This window comes from Peromyscus leucopus, chromosome 22, assembly GCF_004664715.2.
Source record: "Peromyscus leucopus breed LL Stock chromosome 22, UCI_PerLeu_2.1, whole genome shotgun sequence".
Taxonomy (NCBI): Eukaryota; Metazoa; Chordata; class Mammalia; order Rodentia; family Cricetidae; genus Peromyscus; species Peromyscus leucopus.
Window position 1 is genome coordinate 10,770,921 of NC_051081.1, and position 20,195 is coordinate 10,791,115.

The window sequence follows — 20,195 nt, forward strand, 5'->3', positions numbered from 1 at the left end:
AGTTTTACAGATGGGTGGGGGTTCTATCGATTGCGGCATCTAAGGGTTAGCTGCCCCTCTGGTCTGGCATGGTGTCCGTGCTGTATGCATGAGCCCTAACACGTCATTTCCAAGTTCAGGTTTGAGTTGAGGTTCAGGTTAGAGACAGCACACCACCTGTATCCCTAGCTGAACCCAGCACAGAGTCAATGTTTGTGGTTTAAATTCCCCTGCTTCCTCCCCTCCTACCACCCTTCTTCCTCCCCTTCTCCCTACAAAGGCTATCATTACCCCATTCTAAGGATAAGTAAACCTAGAATCAGCGAAGGTCAAGGCCAAGGCCAAAGCTCTCTCTGGGGGGCCAGGCCTGGAATTCTGAGACCATGGGTAACTGATTAACACCCCCACAATCAGGCCTGGGATAAAGCTGACTGGACTCCCAGTCTTGCTCCACTGTACTGGTCATCTCCCTCATGTTCTGACTCCTCTTGGATTAATAAGCACTGTGCCCCAAAGATGACCACAACACCTCCTGGCTGGCCTTAGTTTTCACATCTGTAAAATGGGACTGGTCAGGCCCACTCCACTCCTAGAGAGTTAAAGCAGTCAACTCAAGGGCGGAGCCAAGGCAGATCAAAGCCCCCAGACAGGAGCTTTGTGAAGGCCAGAACCCAACTGAGATTTATTCAGTCACCCTCGGGCACCGTGCCTGGCACACGGGGAGGCGCCCAATAAATGTTTGCTGGAGCAAGGACCAGCCCTCAATAAATAACAGCTGTTGTTGACGCGGCTAATGGAGGCGAGACAGTGGACTCTCCCCTTGTCCCATCCCCCTCGCCACCCAACTCAATTTTGCCTCTTCCTCCATGCCCCCACCTCCTCCACCTCTTTTCAAACTCTCCTCCCCCAACCATCTTCCGCCTAACCCCTATACATGCCATTCGGTCTCCCTGCCCATCCCCCTACTGTGTGCGCCCTCTCCTCCTCCACTCTCCATCTCATTCCCCTCACCCCCGCCTTCTATCCCCGCCCCTAGCTTCCTCCCCCACCCCACCCCCACCTTCCCCAACTCCCCATCCCAACCCCCACTCCAAATTCCTCCCCAGCATCTCCACCCGAGCGGGGCGCCCTTCGCAGGGCGGGGTAACCCAGGCTCCGGGGTCTTTGGCTCGGGTCCAGCCTGAGGCCCAGGGCGGCGGCGGCGGCAGCAGCGGCGGGCGGAGTTTGGGGGTTTTTTATATCCCTGGCAAGCTGCTCAGGAAGTGAGTGCCTTCCCGCGCCCCCTCCCCCGGCCACGCCACCGCGCGCTCGCTCCCTCTCTTCCTGCGCGCTGGGCGGCGAGACTGTGCGGCCACCGTGGACCAGAGGCCCCAGGCACACAGGTACCGACGATCTGAGTGCAGTGACTATGAGTGACTGAGTGACTTTGTGTGTGTCGGGGACGAGATACGCTGCATGGATCCCGCTGTGTTGTGTTGGTGCGGGATGTCCCCAAGTGTGCAGGTACAGAACTCCTGTTTGGGTTGGCTCAGGTTTGGGGCGGGGGGTGGGGGGAGAATCGGGGTCAACTGTGAATCCAAATGGTTGTGCTTCTGCGGATTGTGTGTCCTTACGGCTGTCAGCATCTGGGAGAGACTCTGTGGGCGGATTGTTGAGGTGTGTTGAGTGTTTGCGTAAGTGGTGTTTGCACTCAGAAAAGTGCCTGTCGTGTGTGTGTGTGTGTGTGTGTGTGTGTGTGTGTGTGTGTGTGTGTGTGTGTAGATGCCATGTGTGTGTGTCTCTGAATATCTGCATTTTTTTGGAGTGTGATTAGTGGAAATACCTGTGTGTATATATGTCTGAATTTGTAGGGTTTGAGTTTGTCTCCTCTTCTGTGAATGTGTAAACTTGTGGTGCACATGTGTGTGTCTCTGAGTTGGCTTTCCGTGTTAAATGAGTGTGTGTAGGCCCCTAGGCTTGTGAGTTGTCTTGGCTTGTGTAACTGTGTGCCTCTAATGTACATGTTTGTCTGGGCTTGTGGGTCGTCTGGGTGTCCATGTGGAAATATGTTTATGTATACATAGGTTTGGGAGCATGTAGTTGTGTGTGTTTGGATTTAGTGAACCAGGCCTTCTGCTATAAGGGTGTGATTGCCCTATAGAATGTGAGTGTGTGTGAGTGTGTGTGTGTGTGTGTGTGTGTGTCTGGCTGGGACAACCACTTCTCCTCAGCTGGCCACAGTACTCTTAGGCAGGGTGTCTCCCTACTAGGGGGAGATACACTTTAATTAGCAGCTGGTTAGTGGTAATGGGGGTGGTGACCTGAACAGTCCCCTCCTCCTCAGGCCTCCTCTCTGGCTGGGCCTTTGTCTGTCTGCTCACAGCAGCCAGGCCAGATGTGCAATGCCTGGAGGAAGCCTACTGCTCCAGGGTGATGGCTGCCTATGCCTGGCCAGAGAGACTCTGTCCTCCACTGAGAACCTTCTGCTGCAGGGTTTCCCTGACAGCCTGACCTACTGAGGTCTTGGTGTGGAGGACTGGTCCCTGCAGGATCCCAGGGATGAGATGGAGCCATAGTTTCCCGGAGGCATTTCCTCCTCCAGCCCTTGCCCCCTCCCCCAAGCTGGTGGCCTCCCTCCAGCCTGCTAGAGGAGGGGTTTGGGGGAAAGGGGCCAAGCCTAGGTACACACACACACACACACACACACACACACACACACACACACACACACATACACACGTAGTGTAGGTCCTCCTCAATTGGAAGCCATCCTCAAATAGGCCTTGTCTCCTGCAGACCTGATTTATCTGTGGTCTTTCCCATCTGGGGATCTGGGAGCTGTGTCACGCCTACCAGTAGTTATCACCCTGTGGGCAGGTGACCGCCCCCCACCTCCATCAGTCACTCACCCAGTGGAGTCCTTCTACCCTGCCTCTGATCCCCACCAGAGCCAGAAACACTAAATAGCCTGTGCAGTTATTGAGAGTAGTGGGGGCTCAAGAATAGAGGACTAGGGGTTGGGGTCTCAAAGGCACCACAATCGGGTTCTACCCCTAGTAAGACTAGAATGGGAAAAGGGCAGAGGTTGAGAGGCTGGGTCCACTGCCTCTCTTGCATTGAGATTGCTGGTACCTTGAGTGGAAGTGGGATAGTTAAGGCTGGAGGGGATCATGATCAGTCTTTTTAAAACTTAAATATATTCAAAATATAGATTTACTTATATAAATGCGTATATGTATGTTTTGGCATGAGTTTATGTGTATCATGTTTATGTAGGTGCCCATGGAGGCTAGAAGAGAGCATCAGATCTCCTGGAACTGGAGTTATAAGTGGTTGTAATCCTTCCTAATGTGGGTGCTGGGAGTAAGAGCATTAAGCATTCTTAACTACTGAGCCGTCTCTCCTGCTTGAGTGAGTTTCAGATTTAGTTGAGGTCTCCACGGAAGGAGTGGTGGGAAAGAGGCAAGAAGAAAAAGGAAGAAGGCCTTTGGGGGAGTGGGAGATGTTACTTTAGGAACTGAGACAGGATGAAGACCAAGAGGATTTTTACCAGGCCCAAGGAAGGGATCAGAAGACTCAGCAAACTTTGAACTCCAAAAGTTCATCTCAAGGAACCTGGGAATCTAGCTCATTTGGTAGAGTGCTTAAGGCCTGGGTTCAATCCCCAGCCCTGCATAGACCGGGTATGGTGGCATCCCAGCACATGGAAGGTGGAAGCAAGAGAATCAGAAATTCAAGTTCTTAGCTACACAAAACGTCTGTGAGGTGAACCCGGGATATGTGAGATCCTGTCTCAAACAAACAAACAAACAAAAAACCAAACAAACAAAGTTCAGCTCAGGGCCGAAGATCAACCTGCCTCTTTCCCTTTCTACCCCTTGGGGCTGGGTTTCCTTGCCCAGTGCCAACTGACTGAGGAATCCATACACAAGGGTTCAACTAACAAGTTGAACTAGTATACTAACAAGTGAGGCCCCCCAGAAATGGGGGCTGAGAGGAAGACGAAAGGAACCCACCCGACCGCTCAACCAAGGGAATACATTAGCCCGGCTGAACAAAACTGCAGAGTCTCAAAATATCTGTGAGAGAGCCTCCTATTACTGGAAGGACCCAAGCAGAAGTAGGGAATGTGGCTTTCTCCGCTAGCATCTTGGAGAAATTCCGGCTTCTCTCTCTGCTGCCAAACTGCCCTGTTTGGGGATTGACTCTCAGACTTGGCTGGAATGCAAAGAAAACAAGACAGTGTGTGATTAAGGGGGGCTTGGGTTTGTACAGAAGAGGAGGTGGAGGGTGGAGACCAGAGGGCAGGGAAGGGACTTGGCACAGATGGTTAGCCCAAAGAAGTATCTGCAACATACTAGCCTGGGGCAGATGCCTCAGAAACATGCCTGCTGGATCTGAGAGCAAAAGCAGAATCAAGACCAAGGCTAGAGGGCAAGTGAGATGACTCTGGATAAAGGAGCTTGCTGCCAAGCCTGATGACCAGAGATCAATCCTCTGGCCCCACATGGTGGAAGAACCAACTCCCGAGAGTTGTCCTCTGACCTCCATACACACAAAATAAAGGAATGTAATTTTTAAAAAATTAAAGAGCAAGACTAGGGATGTAGAGTGAAGGTAAAGCCTCTGGGAATATGTGACCGTTGATGTGGGACGTTAACAACCTACCTATAAAAGCCAGGCATGGTGGTGCACATATTTGATTCCAGCATTAGGGAGGCAGAGGCAGGTGGATCTCTGAGTTCGAAGCCAGCCTGATCAAAAGAGTGAGTACCGGGATAGCCAGGGCTATACAGAGAGACCTTGTCTGGAAAAACCAGAGGGAAAAAAAAACCAGGGACCCAAAGCCAGATACCAAGATGATGGAGGACTTGAAGGAAACCTGGAAGATCTTAGTGCCTGCCTTGATTTTAATTATGGACTGGAAATTCTCCCCGATCATCACCCCAGCTTTCAAATGACTCAGTTTTTTGTTTGGTTTCAGGGATTGGTTTGTTTGCTTGCTTTGTTTTTTAAGTTACATTTGTTGGTTTTTGTTTGCTTGTTTTGGTGTGTGCGTGCGTGCGTGCGTGCGTGTGTGTGTGTGTGTGTGTGTGTGTGTCTATGCACATATGCACTCACGTGCCACAGGCACAACTGTGGAAATTAGAGGACAACTTGCAGGAGTCAGTCAGTTCCCTCTGTTCACTATGTGGGTTTGGGAGGTTGAACTCAGGTTGTCAGGTTTGGTGGCAAGCATCCTTACCCGTTAACCCATCTTTCTGGCACTAGCTCATTTTCTCATATAGTCTAGGATCCCTTCCTTGCCCTGAGACTGGTCCCACCCACTTTTAGGTTGGGTCTTCCCACCTCAATGACCCCAATTAGTATTATACCTGACAGGCATGTTCAGAGGCCCACCTCCCGGGTGATTCTAGATCATCTACTTGAGAAGGTGGCTTCTTGCACTGGTCCCTGTTCCTTCTGAGTGTGTACATGATGGGGAGAAGGTGGGAGATGGGAACAAATACTAAAACTATTCAGGAATCTTTTGATAGAAGTGCCTTCGTCATGGAGAGGCTGCAAGATGCCCCTCCTAACTCAGTCTTTCTTCCCAGGAGACCGGTGATGCTGCCCAGACTGTGAACAGGGGAGGCAGCACTGTAGGGGCTGCCAGCAGCCGGGGCTGGGGAGAGACATGTGGACACGTAGCCCCTATGGCTTCTGCCTGCCAGATCCTCCGCTGGGCCCTTGCCCTGGGGCTGGGCCTCACATTCAAGGTCACGCATGCCTTCAGATCTCAAGGTAGGAAACATCCACTGGTAGCAATTCAAAGGGAACAAGAAACTGAGGAAGCCAGTTGGTCCTTGAGAAAAAGTCAGTGGACTAGGGTTGGGGGATTCGTGGGTCCTAGGAGTGTATAGGCTGAATAGTTGGTGACCTGGATTCAGGGATGGGTGAGGCCAGCATCACTGGCTTGAGCAGCAGGGACCAACCTCAGTCTTCTGATCCCTTTACCTACAGATGAACTCCTGTCCAGTTTGGAGAGCTATGAGATTGCCTTCCCAACTCGTGTGGATCACAACGGGGCAATGCTGGCCTTCTCTCAACCTGCCCTCCGGAGGCAGCGTCGGGGTACGGGGGCCACAGCAGTGGAGTCCCGTCTGTTCTACAAGGTGGCCGCACCTAGCACTCACTTCCTGCTGAATTTGACCCGCAGCCCCCGTCTACTGGCAGGGCACGTCTCCGTGGAATACTGGACACGGGAGGGCCTGGCCTGGCAGAGGGCTGCCCGAGCCCACTGCCTCTACGCTGGCCACCTGCAAGGCCAGGCTGGCAGCTCCCATGTGGCCATCAGCACCTGTGGGGGCCTGGTGAGCTGAGGATTCTGGGAAGCAGGGGGGAAATGCTCACTTCCTTCTGGAAGTTTAGAAAAATACATGATCAACAGAATGGAACAATCATAGTGGGGTGTTTTAAAAAGTATTTTGAGCTGATCAGTCCTTTGAGATGCAGCTGTAGATGTACTTAAAGGAAAATGTTAAGCCTTATGTAAAGGGACATCTTTCTCAAGAAAGTAGACAAACAGCACAGCACGGTCAGTAACAGTAGGGCCAGTGAGATGGCTCAGTGGCCAGAGGCACTTGATGCCAAACCTGAAGACTTGAGTTTGGTCCCCAGGATCCACATCTTGGAGGGAGAGAATCATTTCCTCAAGTTGTCCTCTGATCTCCATACATGTGCTGTGGCATGTGTACACCCACACACATCCACACACAAATAAATGTAAAGACACCTTTTTTAAGGAATTAAAAAGTTTAGGAGGGGTTGAAGGGAGGAAAGGGGAGAAATAATGAAATTGTATTTTAAAATTTTTTTAAATGTTTTTTTCTTTCTTTTAAGGGTGGGACTGAGGAGGTGTCTCAGTTAGTAGAGTTTATACACAAAGAGTTGAGTTCAGATCCTACCCTGTGCACACCTGTAAATGAAGTGCTAGGTGGTAGGCAGAGATGTGCAGATTATAGGGGGCTTCATAGCCAACCACTCTAACCAGAAAACAGCAAGCTCCAAATCCAGTGAGAGACCCTGTCTGGAGAAGATAAAGCCAAGACCTTCTCCTCATCTGGCCTGTGCACAAGTACTCAGGTTGGGCATCTCTACACAATGTGTACGTACTCAGACACACACAAAGACAGAATACAAACCAGGTGTGTGGTGACACAAGCCCGTAATCCCAACCACTTGGGAGGTGGAGACAGAAGTTCTGAGTCATCCCCAACTATGTAGTAAGTTTCAGTCCAGCCTGGGCTACAGAGTGAGTTCTAAGACAGCCTGGGCTACATAAGACCCCACATCAGAAAAACAAAAAGAACCAAACAAAAGAAGGGCCGGGTATATAGTTCAGTGGTAGAATGCTTGCCTAGCATGCACAAGGTCCTAGGTTTGATTCCTATTAATGAAAAAGGGTAAGGAAGGTATGAAATCATAGACAGAGGGTCCAGGATACCAGAGTCTGAAGTGAGCTTTCTGTCTCCACCCAGCATGGTCTGATCGTGGCAGGTGAGGAAGAGTATCTGATTGAGCCCCTGCAAGGTGGGCCCAAAGGTCGCCGTGGTGCAGAAGAGAGTGGCCCCCACGTAGTATACAAGCGTTCCTCTCTGCGTCACCCCCATCTGGACACAGCCTGTGGAGTGAGAGGTATTCCTGTGTCTTTGGGGATGGGCAGGGAAGTTATATGACATTACTCCTTTGAGGCAAAAATAGGCAGAGTTTTTCCATCACAAAGGTCAACAAGGTACTATATAATGAGGAAAGACATTGTTGTGAAAGAACAGCGATTAAATAATAGAGCTTCATTCATCTGAGGGCAAGAGGCCAGAAAGGATGTAGATGATGCTTTAAGGCAGTGGAGTGACCCATCATTGCTGTAACCAGCTGTTTGTGATCGATGTTCTGCAGGGAAAACATTCCTTACCAAGAATTATTGCCAGCTCACACAATTAAGCTGCAGAGTGGTCATAGCAGACACTTGAGTGGTTATGTAGCCAAAATACCAAGAGCTAGGAGTGAGTTCGTGGTAGAATGTTTACTCCAGTTACACAAGGCCCTACAAAATATGCACACAGAAGCCAGGCTGAGGAGATAGCTTGGTGAGTAAAGGCCTCACCTTGCAAATATGAAGGCCAGGGTTTATAAGTTCATATCCCTAGCACCCAGAGCTAGGGATCCCTGGAGCCGCTGGATACTAGACTAGATGAATCAGTGAGCTCTGGGTTCTAGTGAGAGACTCTGCTCCCATATATACAGTGGAGAGCAATCAAGGAAGATGCCCATTGTCAACCTCTAGCCTCCACATGCACAACACACTCAGGCAGTCAGCTGAAGGGCATGAGTATTATTCATACAATCAAGTTCAAAACATGACCAGGAAGGTGGAGACGGGGATCAAGAGTTCAAGAACAAATGCTGTCTACTAGGGCTGTTAGGCAGAAGAGTCACAGATAGCCTAGAGTTCTGTATGACAGTTGTAAGGCAGTTCTGTGATCTACCAGCAATAGGTGCTCAGTGGCTCTACTTTGTCTCCCAGACGAGAAACCATGGAAAGGTCGTCCATGGTGGTTGCGTACCCTGAAACCACCGCCTGCTAGGCCCCTGGGGAATGAAACAGAGCGAGGCCAGCCGGGCCTGAAGCGATCAGTCAGCAGGGAGCGTTATGTGGAGACCCTGGTGGTAGCTGACAAGATGATGGTGGCCTACCATGGGCGGAGAGATGTGGAGCAGTATGTGCTGGCCATCATGAACATTGTAAGTGCCTCCCACTTCCTGGGCCTGGAGTCCTGGGGACCTGCAGGTAGCCTATAGGTGTCATACCCTCACCTCTGATCTACAACTAGCAGCCAAAACAATAAAGTGGAGAGAGGGAAGAATAAGAAAGGAGGTCTAGCCGGGTGGTGGTGGTGCACGCCTTTAATCCCAGCACTCGGGAGGCAGAGGCAGGCGGATCTCTGTGAGTTCGAGGCCAGCCTGGGCTACCAAGTGAGTCCCAGGAAAGGCGCAAAGCTACACAGAGAAACCCTGTCTCGAAAAACCAAAAAAAAAAAGAAAAGAAAAGAGGTCTATGTAGAGTGATGGGAAGAAGCATTGTACCAAAGGTATAGGGCTAGATGCTCTAGTGGAGATGGCCTACCTGGGCTTAAATGCAGCCCTGTTCCCTTAGGTGAGTGGTTCTCAACCTTCTTAATGCTATGACCCTTTAATATAGTTTCTCATGTTGTGGTGACCCCCAACCATAAAATTATTTCATTACTACTTCATAACTGTAATTTTGCTACTGTTATGGATCATAATGTAAATATGTATTGTGTAGGACCCACAGGTTGGGAACTACTGCCTTAAGTGCGCAAGATACTCCACCTCTCTGCCTTGTGTTAACCACCTGTAAAAACTACAGTAGACCCAGTGAACAGATAACGAATTTATAACAGTGCATGGCATACCTAATACACACAAGGTTCTGGGATCCTGAAACTCCTAATATCTCAGCACTTGGAGGCTGAGGAAGGAGAATTGCAAATCAAAGATGAGCCTGAGTTCATCATTTGTACCAAAAAAACAAAAGAGCACAGGATAGCAGAAGTCATAGGAAGGCAGAGAGATGGCTCAGTGGTAAAGAACACTTACCACAGAGGACTAAAGTTCAGTGCCCAGCACCCACATAATGGCAACTCACAACCACCAAAACTCCAGTTCCAGGGAATCCTACACCATCTTCTGGCCAACTTGACTCACTTGCACTCACATGTACATACTCACATGCAAACACACATACATACACATAATTAAAAATAAAATAAATCGCCGGGCGGTGGTGGCGCACGCCTTTAATCCCAGCACTTGGGAGGCAGAGCCAGGCGGATCTCTGTGAGTTCGAGGCCAGCCTGGGCTACCAAGTGAGTTCCAGGAAAGGCCCAAAGCTACACAGAGAAACCCTGTCTCGAAAAACCAAAAAAAAAAATAAAATAAAATAAAATAAATCTTGAAAAAAGAAAAATGAGACAGTGCATAGACCATGGTAGGTGCTACATTACGTGTTTGCATTGTATAAAAATAAACTTGCAGGGGCTGGAGAGCTGGTGCCATCAGTAAAGTGCTTTGTTGTGCATAAGAACCCACATTTAAAAAATAAAAGTAAAAAACAAATGGGCCAGTGAAATGGCTCAACACATAAAGGTGCCTGCTGCCAAGCATAGATCTGAGTTCATTGATTCCCAGGACGCACACTGTAGAAGAAAACTGACTTCTGCAAGTTGTCTGTGACCTCACCATGCATGCTATGGCATATGTAAACACACACACACATACACATACACACACACACACACACACACACACACACACACACACGCGCGCTGGGCATGGTGGTACATACTTGTAATCCTATCACCTGGGAGAGGGAGACAGGCAGATCCTTCAGGCTTGCTGGGTGGCCAGCCTTGCCCAGTCAGCAAGTTCCAGGTTCAGTGAGAGACCTTATCTCAGAAAAACAGGGTAGAGAGCAACTGAAGAAAATACCTGTAGCTAGAGTTTTCCTGCCTTGCCCACAGTCAGGACAAATCATTGTCACCCGCCAGTCCCACAGCTGCTCAGACCCAATCAAGTAAACACAGAGACTTATATTGCTTACAAACTGTATGGCCGTGGCAGGCTTCTTGCTAACTGTTCTTATAGCTTAAATTAATCCATTTCTATAAATCTATACCTCGCCACGTGGCTAGTGGCTTACCGGCATCTTCACATGCGGCTTGTCATGGTGGCGGCTGGCACTGTCTCCTGCCTTCCTATTCTTTCTTTTCTCCTCTCTGTTAGTCCTGCCTATACTTCCTGCCTAGCCACTGGCCAATCAGTGTTTTATTTATTGACCAATCAGAGCAACACATTTGCCATACAGAACATCCCACAGCAAATACCAGCTACTGTCTACTTCACACATACACACACACAAGAATACACATGCACACACTCAAAACACACAGCTTGCAGGTACTGTCTACTTCACACATACACACACACAAGAATACACATGCACACACTCAAAACACACAGCTTGCAGGTACTCATTAAGATCGGCAATACATTCACAGATGCACATCTGTGCTTGCAGTATTCTTGCACACAAGCATCCACCTATTCATTCATACCAATAACCTCTTTGGCTGAGTGTGGTGGTGTAAACCTTTAATCCCAGCCCTTGAAAGGCAGAGGCAGGAGATCTCTGTGAGTTTGAGGCTATCCTGGTCTACACAGTGAGTTCTAGGACAGCCAGGACTACATAGTGAGACCATTTCAGGCAAAACAAAACAAAAAATAGATAACCTTGTTGCTCCACATTCAGATCTACAACCATCCCTTGTGTCTAGTGGCAGTTGGTTCCAAGACCCTTATAAATGGCAAAGCCTCCAAGTGTTTATCTCTCACATTAGACTATGGAGAATTTCATATAACCTATGCACATCATCCCAAAGACTTTAAACTAGCTTTAGACAATATTATTTAAAGAATAATAATCAGGGGGAGTCTGTATGTGTTTAATACACATGTGATTTTCTGTGTGTGTGGCATAGATAGATAGAGAGATACAGATATAGATATAGGTAGGTAGGTAGGTAGATAGATGATAGATAGATAGATAGATAGATAGATAGATAGATAGATAGATAGATAGATAGATAGATTCATATGTGTGCAGGTGTGTGTACATGCATATGAAGGCTAGAGGTTGACACTGGTGTCTTCATCAATCACTTTCCATCTTATTTTTCAATTATTTATTTTGTATGTATGGGTGTTTTGCCTGAATGCCTGTCTGTGCACCATGTGCATTTAGGGTTCTTGGAGACCAGAAGAGAGCACTGGATCCCCAGGAAATGGAGTTATGGGTGGTTAGAGCTGCCGAGTGGGTGCTAGGGATTGAACCCGGGTACTCTATAACAGTCAGTGCTCCTAACTCATCAACTGTATGAGACTGGCTTTGAACCCAATATCTTCCTAACTCCACCTCCTAAGTGCAAGGATTAATAGTGTGCCACACCACCCCCCATTGTTCATATATTTAATCTGTCCTTGGCATGGGTGACGAATCTAGGGATACATGGTGCTGACTGTATTCAGTTCCTATACCAGAACTGATCAAGGTCCTGTGCCTCCCTGGTGCTCAACTCCTTCCCCTATTAGCAGGCTCTATAGTAACTACAGAGGAAGACAGTTTTGTGGTAGAACAGAAAGCATGCAGTAAGGTTTAATGAATGGATTCTTGCTTCATTGAAGCCAAGGAAAAAGACAAGGAAGGGCCAGCAAGATGGCTCAGTGGGTAAAGGTGCTTGCACCAGGCTTGACAACCTGAGTTCTCTCTTCTATGGTAGAAGGAGAAAACTGATCTCCAGAAGTTGTCTGACATCCACACATTTAAGAGCATATAATTTACACACACACACACACACACACACACACACACACACACACACACAATGTAATTTTAAAATTTTAAAGACAGAGTTTAACAGACTAATAAATGACACATGATGTTGACATAACATTGTCTCTGAGTTCTGCTCCAGTCCTGCATCCTTTGCTCAGACTTTCAAAGTTTTGTAAAACTTGCCAGGCTTCCTGGGGATTTCCAGTCAGACAGTGATAGCCCAATACTCTTAAGATTCCTGCTTTGCCTGATCTCCATCACTTGGGTTCACTTAACCCTTAGGCTATTTCCTCTTCATGCCTTACTGCTTCTCCATTGCCTCTGGCCTTCGTCCTTCCACCTTCCTGTATTGATATTTAAATTGGTACCTTCAGACTGCAGAGGAGTAAGGACACATGTACATCCTTCATACAACCGCTGGGCATGTAGGGAGCGGGACAAGAATGGGAGATGGAAGACAAGTAGAGAGAAACTGAATTGGGACAGTCAGGGAGAGACATGCTGGTAAGCAGTGTAGACTGGAATCTCACCTATGGCACCACCAGCATATGCCCTGCCCTCTGTACATCAGCACCCTCATCTTTAAGATGGGGATGAAAATAATACCTGCTCATGAAATGATATAGGCAGCACAATTTAACTAGCACCCAGCACATAGTAGGTACTCAAAGCAAACTATCACTGCTTTTTGCTCTTTAGTTTCAGGGCAGAGGGGTATGTGTGCACAGGGGTGGAGGCCAAAGGCTGGCACTGGTGTCTTCCTCAGTGGCTCTCCTTCTTTTTATATGTACATTTTTTATTTGAACCTTGAGAATTTCATATGTGTATACAGTTTTGATCATATCTACCCTCCATAACTCCTACCTCCATAACTCCTCTTCTCATACTTCCCCAACCATGTCTCCCTTCCAATTTCATCCCTCTCCTGCCTCTCCCCCTCCCCAGCTGTCTTGGAACTCTCTCCCTCCTGAGTGCTGAGATTTTTAAAGTATACCACCACACTTAGTTTGCTTTGGTTTGTTTTTTTAATCTACTGAGTCCAAATAATTCTTGCTGTATGTGTTTGGGCAACCAACCAGGGACTACATCCCTGCCCGCCCCCCCCCCCCAAGCCATCAACTGACAATAGCTCCTCACTAGGGGGTGGAGCTTTTGTGTTCTACCTTACTGAACCTGGAACTTGTACATTCAACTAACCTGGCTAGCTAGTGAGCCCCCAGTGTTCTACCTGTGCTTGCCTTTTGTTGGTTGGTTTTAATGTGGGTTTAGGGAATTGAACTCAGGTTCTCATGCTTGTGTAGCAAGTGCTTTACCAACTGAGCCATCTCTACAGTTGTGTCCTTTACTGTTCTGGGCTCCTCTTAAGACTCGGTCTCTCTTGTTTCTTGGAGGTCAGGTTGCCAAACTTTTCCAGGACTCGAGTCTGGGAAACATCGTCAACATCCTCGTCACTCGCCTTATCCTGCTCACGGAGGACCAGGTGTGGGATCTGGGATGTGTTTCACCCTTTCTCTAGCCACACTATTGCTGCCTGATATCTCCAGAGTGGTGGGGTACCCATGCACCTCAATCTTCATATCCCCAGCCTACTCTGGAGATCACCCACCACGCTGGGAAATCACTGGACAGCTTCTGTAAGTGGCAGAAATCCATCATGAGCCACAGTGGCCATGGCAACGCCATCCCAGAGAACGGTGTGGCCAACCATGACACAGCTGTGCTCATCACACGGTAAGAAAAAGGGGGGACTCCAGGGCAAAGGCCAATGGAGTTGGTGGAAATGGGATCATCAGAGTCTAAGGAAGGAGGACAGTTGCTGGTGAAGGATGGAAGGGGCTAGGAACCAAGGAGAAAAGATGCTGAGAACCTGAAGATGAAAAGTTGATATTTGAGCCCTAACCATGCACTCCTTCATCAGTCACTTAGTAAGTCAGTCATTTATTGTTGGTATCCCCAAGATCAGCTGATTGGTTCTATTGGGGACGCAACATGAGGCTTAGGCAAGATTCAACCCCCAGAGCCTGTCATGCAATTGTCAACCCAGCACTGGAGGAGGTAGAAGGATCAGGAGTTGAAGGTCAGCCTGGGCTATGTGAGACCCTGTCTCGGGTAGGGGTTAGGCTTGGATGTAATTCAGCTGGTAGAGTTCTTGAATAGCATTCATGAAGCCCTGGGTTTAATCTCCAGTACCATAGAAAACCATGCATATTAGTACACACTTAAAATACCAGCACTTGGGAGGTAGAAACAGGAAGACCAGTAGCTCAGGGTCATCCTTGGCTATGTGGAGAATTCAAGTTCATCCAGGGCCACAAAAGACCTTGCAGCTCATACTCACACATGTGTACATACACACCTTCACACCCTCTTCCCCAGAACTGAGGACTCTGGCATCAGCCAGGGAGGCCACCCAGCCCTCTCATTGCCATCTGTTTCCACAGCTATGACATCTGCATCTACAAGAACAAACCCTGCGGCACTCTAGGTATTGAGTCCCATTGGTTGCAGGCACCATGGAGGGTGGCCCTGATCCTGGGATGAGACCTCCCATGGTGGCTAGAACCTAGCCAGCACAGCCTTGGGTCCCTTGACCTACCCCACGTTCCCATTTCCCAGGCCTGGCCCCTGTGGGTGGGATGTGTGAGCGTGAGAGGAGCTGCAGTATCAATGAAGATATTGGCCTGGCCACAGCATTCACCATTGCCCACGAGATCGGGCACACGTGAGACCAGGGGACATGGGGTAGGGGAGGGTGAGAGGAGCTATATGGGTTCCATCAGTGCCTAGCAGAGCTGACACCCCTCTCCTCAGATTCGGCATGAATCACGATGGTGTGGGGAACGGCTGCGGGGCCCGTGGTCAGGACCCAGCAAAGCTCATGGCTGCCCACATTACCATGAAGACTAATCCATTCGTGTGGTCATCATGCAGTCGAGACTACATCACCAGCTTTCTGGAGTGAGGATGGGCCACACATCGCCCACTCAGTGGGGGCATGGTCATGTTGGGGAAGCTGACTCCCCACCCCACCTAGCTGGGTATATATAATCCTGAGGTCATAGCCTTGCAGCACCTTGGCATTATAGCTGTTTTTTTCTTATCACAGCTCGGGCCTGGGGCTTTGCCTGAATAACCGACCTCCCAGACAGGACTTCGTGTACCCAACGGTGGCTCCTGGCCAGGCCTATGATGCTGATGAGCAGTGCCGATTCCAACATGGAGTCAAATCGCGTCAGTGTAAATACGGGGTAGAGAGAGCCTTCCTGCTTTCCTTCCTGGGAAGGGGAGGTGGCTACAGGGTGGGAAGCTTCTCCCAGACACCTGGAAGCAGAAGTGAAATAACCCTCCTACTCCCTGTAGGAGTCTAGGAGGACCAGAGTGTGTGGAGTATCCAGATACCAAGCAGACCAACAAAGATTGAGAATAAGAATGATGCTGGACTTGGGGTAGGGAGTCAGTCAGGAAAGGCTTTGCTTTGCAAGCCTGAGGTCCCGAGTTTGATCAACAAAACCATATATAAGCTGGGTATGGTGGTAGATGTTTATAAACCAGCACTGGGGAGTCAGGAGCCGGTGGATCCCTCATGCTCACTGCCCAGCCAGCCCATGTGACAAATTCCAGATTCAGTGAGAAACCTTGTTTCAAAGATGGACAACTCCTGAGGAACAAGAGCCAAGGTTAACCTCTGGCCTCAACATGCATGTGGGTCACTTGCCCCTGTGCTTGCAAACACACACACACACACACATACACACAAATAAATGCGATAGCACACACATGCATACAGAGGATGGAATGGCTTACATGTCCAGACAGCTATTTTGAGGACTGGGTAATCTCTCTTAGATTTACTTGTATTATTTATGTGTCTTCGTGCATGTGTGTGCATGCACAAATGACTGGAGACAGAGGACAGGCATCAGATTTCTTGGAGCTAGAGTTACTGGTGTTTGTGAGCTGGGATCCCCACTCTGATCCTCAAAACAAGCATCCAGTGTTGTTAACTGATGACCCATCTCTGGCCCAACATCCAACTTCCTCACTCTCAGACTGCTCTTTGACTTTATATTGTACAAAAGGACATTGTAAGGACGAACTGTCAGAATAGCAAGCTTGAGCTGGGACCAGCAATGTTGTTGTTGTGGGGTTTTTTTTGTTTTTGTTTGTTTTTTTTTGTTTGTTTGTTTGTTTGTTTTGTTTGTTTTGGTTTTTTGTTTTTTGAGACAGGGTTTCTCTGTATAGCTTTGTGCTTTTTCCTGGAAATCACTCTGTAGTCCAGGCTGGCCTCAAACTCACAGAGATCTACCTGCCTCTGCCTCCCGAGTGCTAGGATTAAAGGCGTGCACCACCACCGCCCGGCTATTGTTTGTTTTTACTCTTTCCGGGGACCTGCCACCCAGCTCCCAAATAAATCATACACAGAGGCTTATTCTTACTTATGAATGCCTGGCCTTAACTTGGTTTGTTTCTTGCCAGCTTTCCTTAACTTTAAATTATTCTCTCTACCTTTTGCCTCTGGGCTTTTCCCATTCTCTTACTTCTGTAATTCTCACTCTTACTCCATGGCCCTTGAAGTCTTCCTCCTCTGACTACTTGTTTTTTCCCCCAGATTTCTCCTTCTATTTATCCTTTCTGTCTGCCTGCCCTGCTTATTTCTTCCTCCTGCCTTGCTATTGGCCATTTAGTTCTTTAATAGACTAGTCAGGTGTTTTAGACAGGCACAGTAACAGCTCCAGAGTTAAACAAATGCAACATAAACAAAAGTAACACACCTTAAAACAATATTCTACAACATGGCAATATGTTAAAACTGAACCATTTATTTGCATCCTTGCTTTTGAAACAAGGTCTTTCATTGGCCTGGAACTCACCTATTAAGGTAGCCTAGCTGGCCACTGAGCCCCAGGGTTCCACCTGTCTCTGCCTCTTCAAGCCACACCTGGCTTGTTTGTTTAATAGCATTTAAAGTTTTGTGCATATGAGTGTTCTTCCTGTATGTTTGCACGTGGTCCCTACAGAGGTCCAAAGACAATGTTGAAGACACTATGTGGGTGCTGAGACCTAAAACCCAGGTCCTCTACAAGAGTAACAAGTGTTCTTCGCCGCTAAGCCATCTCCAGCTCCCTCACCTGGCTTTTATACTGAGTTCTGAGGATTGAACTGATGCTTATATGGCAAACAGTGACTGTATATCTGTATGTGCACCACATGCATGCTCCAGACCTTGAACCTTTTATTTTTGAAAAAAAAATATATATATATATAATTTTGACGTAATAGAAAATAATTTACTGCATGGAAATTGGCTGATAGAAGCTGGGGTTGAGTTGGTAATGAGCTTGCCTAACACGTATGAAGCCCGGGTTCTATCCCAGCATTTGTGAGGTCAGAAGTTCCAGGTCATTCTTGGCTACACATCAGATGGAGGCCAGCTTGGGCTACAGAAGATCCTATCTCAATAAGAATAATTGGTTGAGCTGGGCGATGGTGGCGCACGCCTTTAATCCCAGCACTCTGGAGGCAGAGACAGGCAGATCTCTGTGAGTTCAAGCCCAGCCTGGGCTACAGAGTGAGTTCCAGGAAAGGCACAAAGCTACACAGAGAAACCCTGTCTTGGAAAAAAAAAAAAAAGAATAATTGGTTGATATGTAAGTGAAGAACTTAGCCCTTGGTCCTGGATTATCTGTGCCCATTGTTATACATACAATTAGAGAATATTTATGTAAGCGATCCCATTGATATTGTCAGAAAGCAGCCATTAGGCTGGCCATGTTATAGATACAAAAACAGGCCCAGATAAAGTGCAAAGTTGGAACCTAGAGTGGCCTAGGAGTTATTACATAGACAACAGTGCCTCCTTGTGGTGGGGAGGGCAAAAGCGAGGCTGGAATAAGTATACCTTAAGGAGTGTCAGAAGTGGGGTTGAAGCTGGAATGGCTTGATACTTGTATAAGTGACCATGAAAATACAAGGTAGGTGAAGGCAGAAGACCTGGCATGTCCCTGTGAGTGGCAGAAGTCAGGGACTCTCTGGAGGAGATGTTGTTGAAGGAGTGTTTTTTGGTTGTTTTTTGTTTTCTGCTTTTTTGAGGTGGGGAGGGCTAATCCTAGAAGGCTACCTTCTTACAGCCATTGCTTAGTTCAATCCAAGTCTCAAATTAGCCCGGAACTAAGGGATTGGCTTGTAAGGGATCTGTTCAAAGAGGATTACAAATGAATCCTTGGATGGAAAGATTATGAGAGGGTGGGGTAATATGAGATGTGGCCATATGTGAACCTGGTGGGGATTCTCTCCAGGGATACTAACCTTGACCTAAAGCAGTGGTTCTCAACTTTCCTAAAACTGCAGGCCTTTAATACAATTCCTCATGTTGTGACCCCCAGTCATAAAATTATTTTCATTGTTACTTAATAACTAATTTTGCTATTGTTATGAATTGTAATGTAAATATCGGATTGCAGGATATCTGATATGTGGGTCATTTGACACCTCCCCCCCACTCAGTGGGGTGGGGTGGGGTGGTGACCCACAGGTTGAGAACCACTGACCTAAAGGGTCAGAATAGCTTTCTAGGATTGCTACAAATAAATACTCTGAGCCAGTCCAAGCAGGATTCAGAGGAAGTAATGGAATGACCCACAGACCCAGTCTGAGCCTTACACACACACTTACTCATCATTGGAAAAAAAAAAAAAGAAGGAAGGAAGGAAGGAAGGAAGGAAGGAAGGAACTCTAGTCCTGAGCCAGCCCTGACTTTTCAAATTGTTCTTTCCTGTGTTATTTGACTGGTCCAAAAAAGGAAGTAAAAATCCTTCCTGTCTTCCATAGTAGGTCCAAGATTTTGGAAGAACCTGAAATCAGTAAAATACAACATCTGTTTCAAAGAGCTGAGTTAGACTAAGCTGCCCCCACAGAAGTGATGTGACATCTAGCTAAGTAGTCATGTTTTCTTTTCTGTAAAACTACAATTTATTTTTTTGGGGGGTGTTTATTCTTTAGCATGTATGTGGTCAGAAGACACCTTTCAGGAGCTCTTCCCTCCCACTCAGGTCTTCAGACTTGGCAGCAAGTGTCTTTACCTGATAAGCCATCTTCATGGCCTGGAAGAACCTTGTCTTTCTACATCTTGGTTTTCTAGCACTGAAATAGGGGTCACAATGTCCAAAGAAGTTTTTATAGCAAGTATAAGTGTTCCATACAGACCGGCAAAAGGGAAGTGTCAGGCCATGATCCTAAAGGGGAACTGTTGAGATCCAGGAGGGTACTGGGTCCCCCAAGGCATGGCTGTGGAGGATGATGGGCCTGAGGCGTCTCCTCCATTCTGCAGGAGGTCTGCAGCGAACTGTGGTGTCTGAGCAAGAGCAATCGGTGCATCACCAATAGCATCCCAGCTGCTGAGGGAACACTGTGCCAAACGCACACCATCGACAAAGGGGTGAGCACCAGCCAAGAGTCTTCCCCTGGGCCCTGCCCACCCTGCTTGAGGCCACAGCCCCTGGCATCTCAAGCCATGCTCCTCACATTTGTTTAATAGGCCCTGGTACTGTTTCTACTTAAGCTGTGTCTTTTAATTGAACAGTGTTACTCCTTAGCCATGCCTCTGGAATCAAGCTGTGACTCTGTGTTGGACTTCCTGCCTTCAGATCCAGCCTTTCCTCATGTCACACACACACCCAGTTCCAGAAGGGATTGTTCCTGTAATTTGTGGGATGGTAGACAGAGAAGAGGCATTGAACCCAGAGCTCTGAAAAGTCACACTCACACCTTTCTCCCTGCCCCTTAC

At 47.9% G+C, this 20,195-nt stretch overlaps 1 protein-coding gene across 7 annotated transcripts in view; it reads left to right on the plus strand.

The window, feature by feature from the left end:
* The first annotated feature begins 1,075 nt into the window (after window positions 1-1,075).
* Adamts10 (ADAM metallopeptidase with thrombospondin type 1 motif 10) overlaps window positions 1,076-20,195 on the plus strand; it is a 31,056-nt gene continuing 11,936 nt past the window's right edge. Inside the window, exons 1-12 of one of the 7 annotated variants that reach the window (XM_028859910.2) lie at window positions 1,076-1,361; window positions 5,556-5,742; window positions 5,962-6,311; window positions 7,479-7,635; window positions 8,525-8,742; window positions 13,809-13,892; window positions 13,998-14,143; window positions 14,854-14,897; window positions 15,029-15,134; window positions 15,224-15,370; window positions 15,519-15,660; window positions 19,740-19,847. In XM_028859910.2, coding sequence (XP_028715743.1) covers window positions 5,655-5,742; window positions 5,962-6,311; window positions 7,479-7,635; window positions 8,525-8,742; window positions 13,809-13,892; window positions 13,998-14,143; window positions 14,854-14,897; window positions 15,029-15,134; window positions 15,224-15,370; window positions 15,519-15,660; window positions 19,740-19,847 — 1,590 coding nt within the window. In that variant the 5' untranslated portion in view covers window positions 1,076-1,361; window positions 5,556-5,654. The other 6 variants (XM_028859911.2, XM_037197950.1, XM_037197948.1 and 3 more) reach the window with 6 other exon arrangements.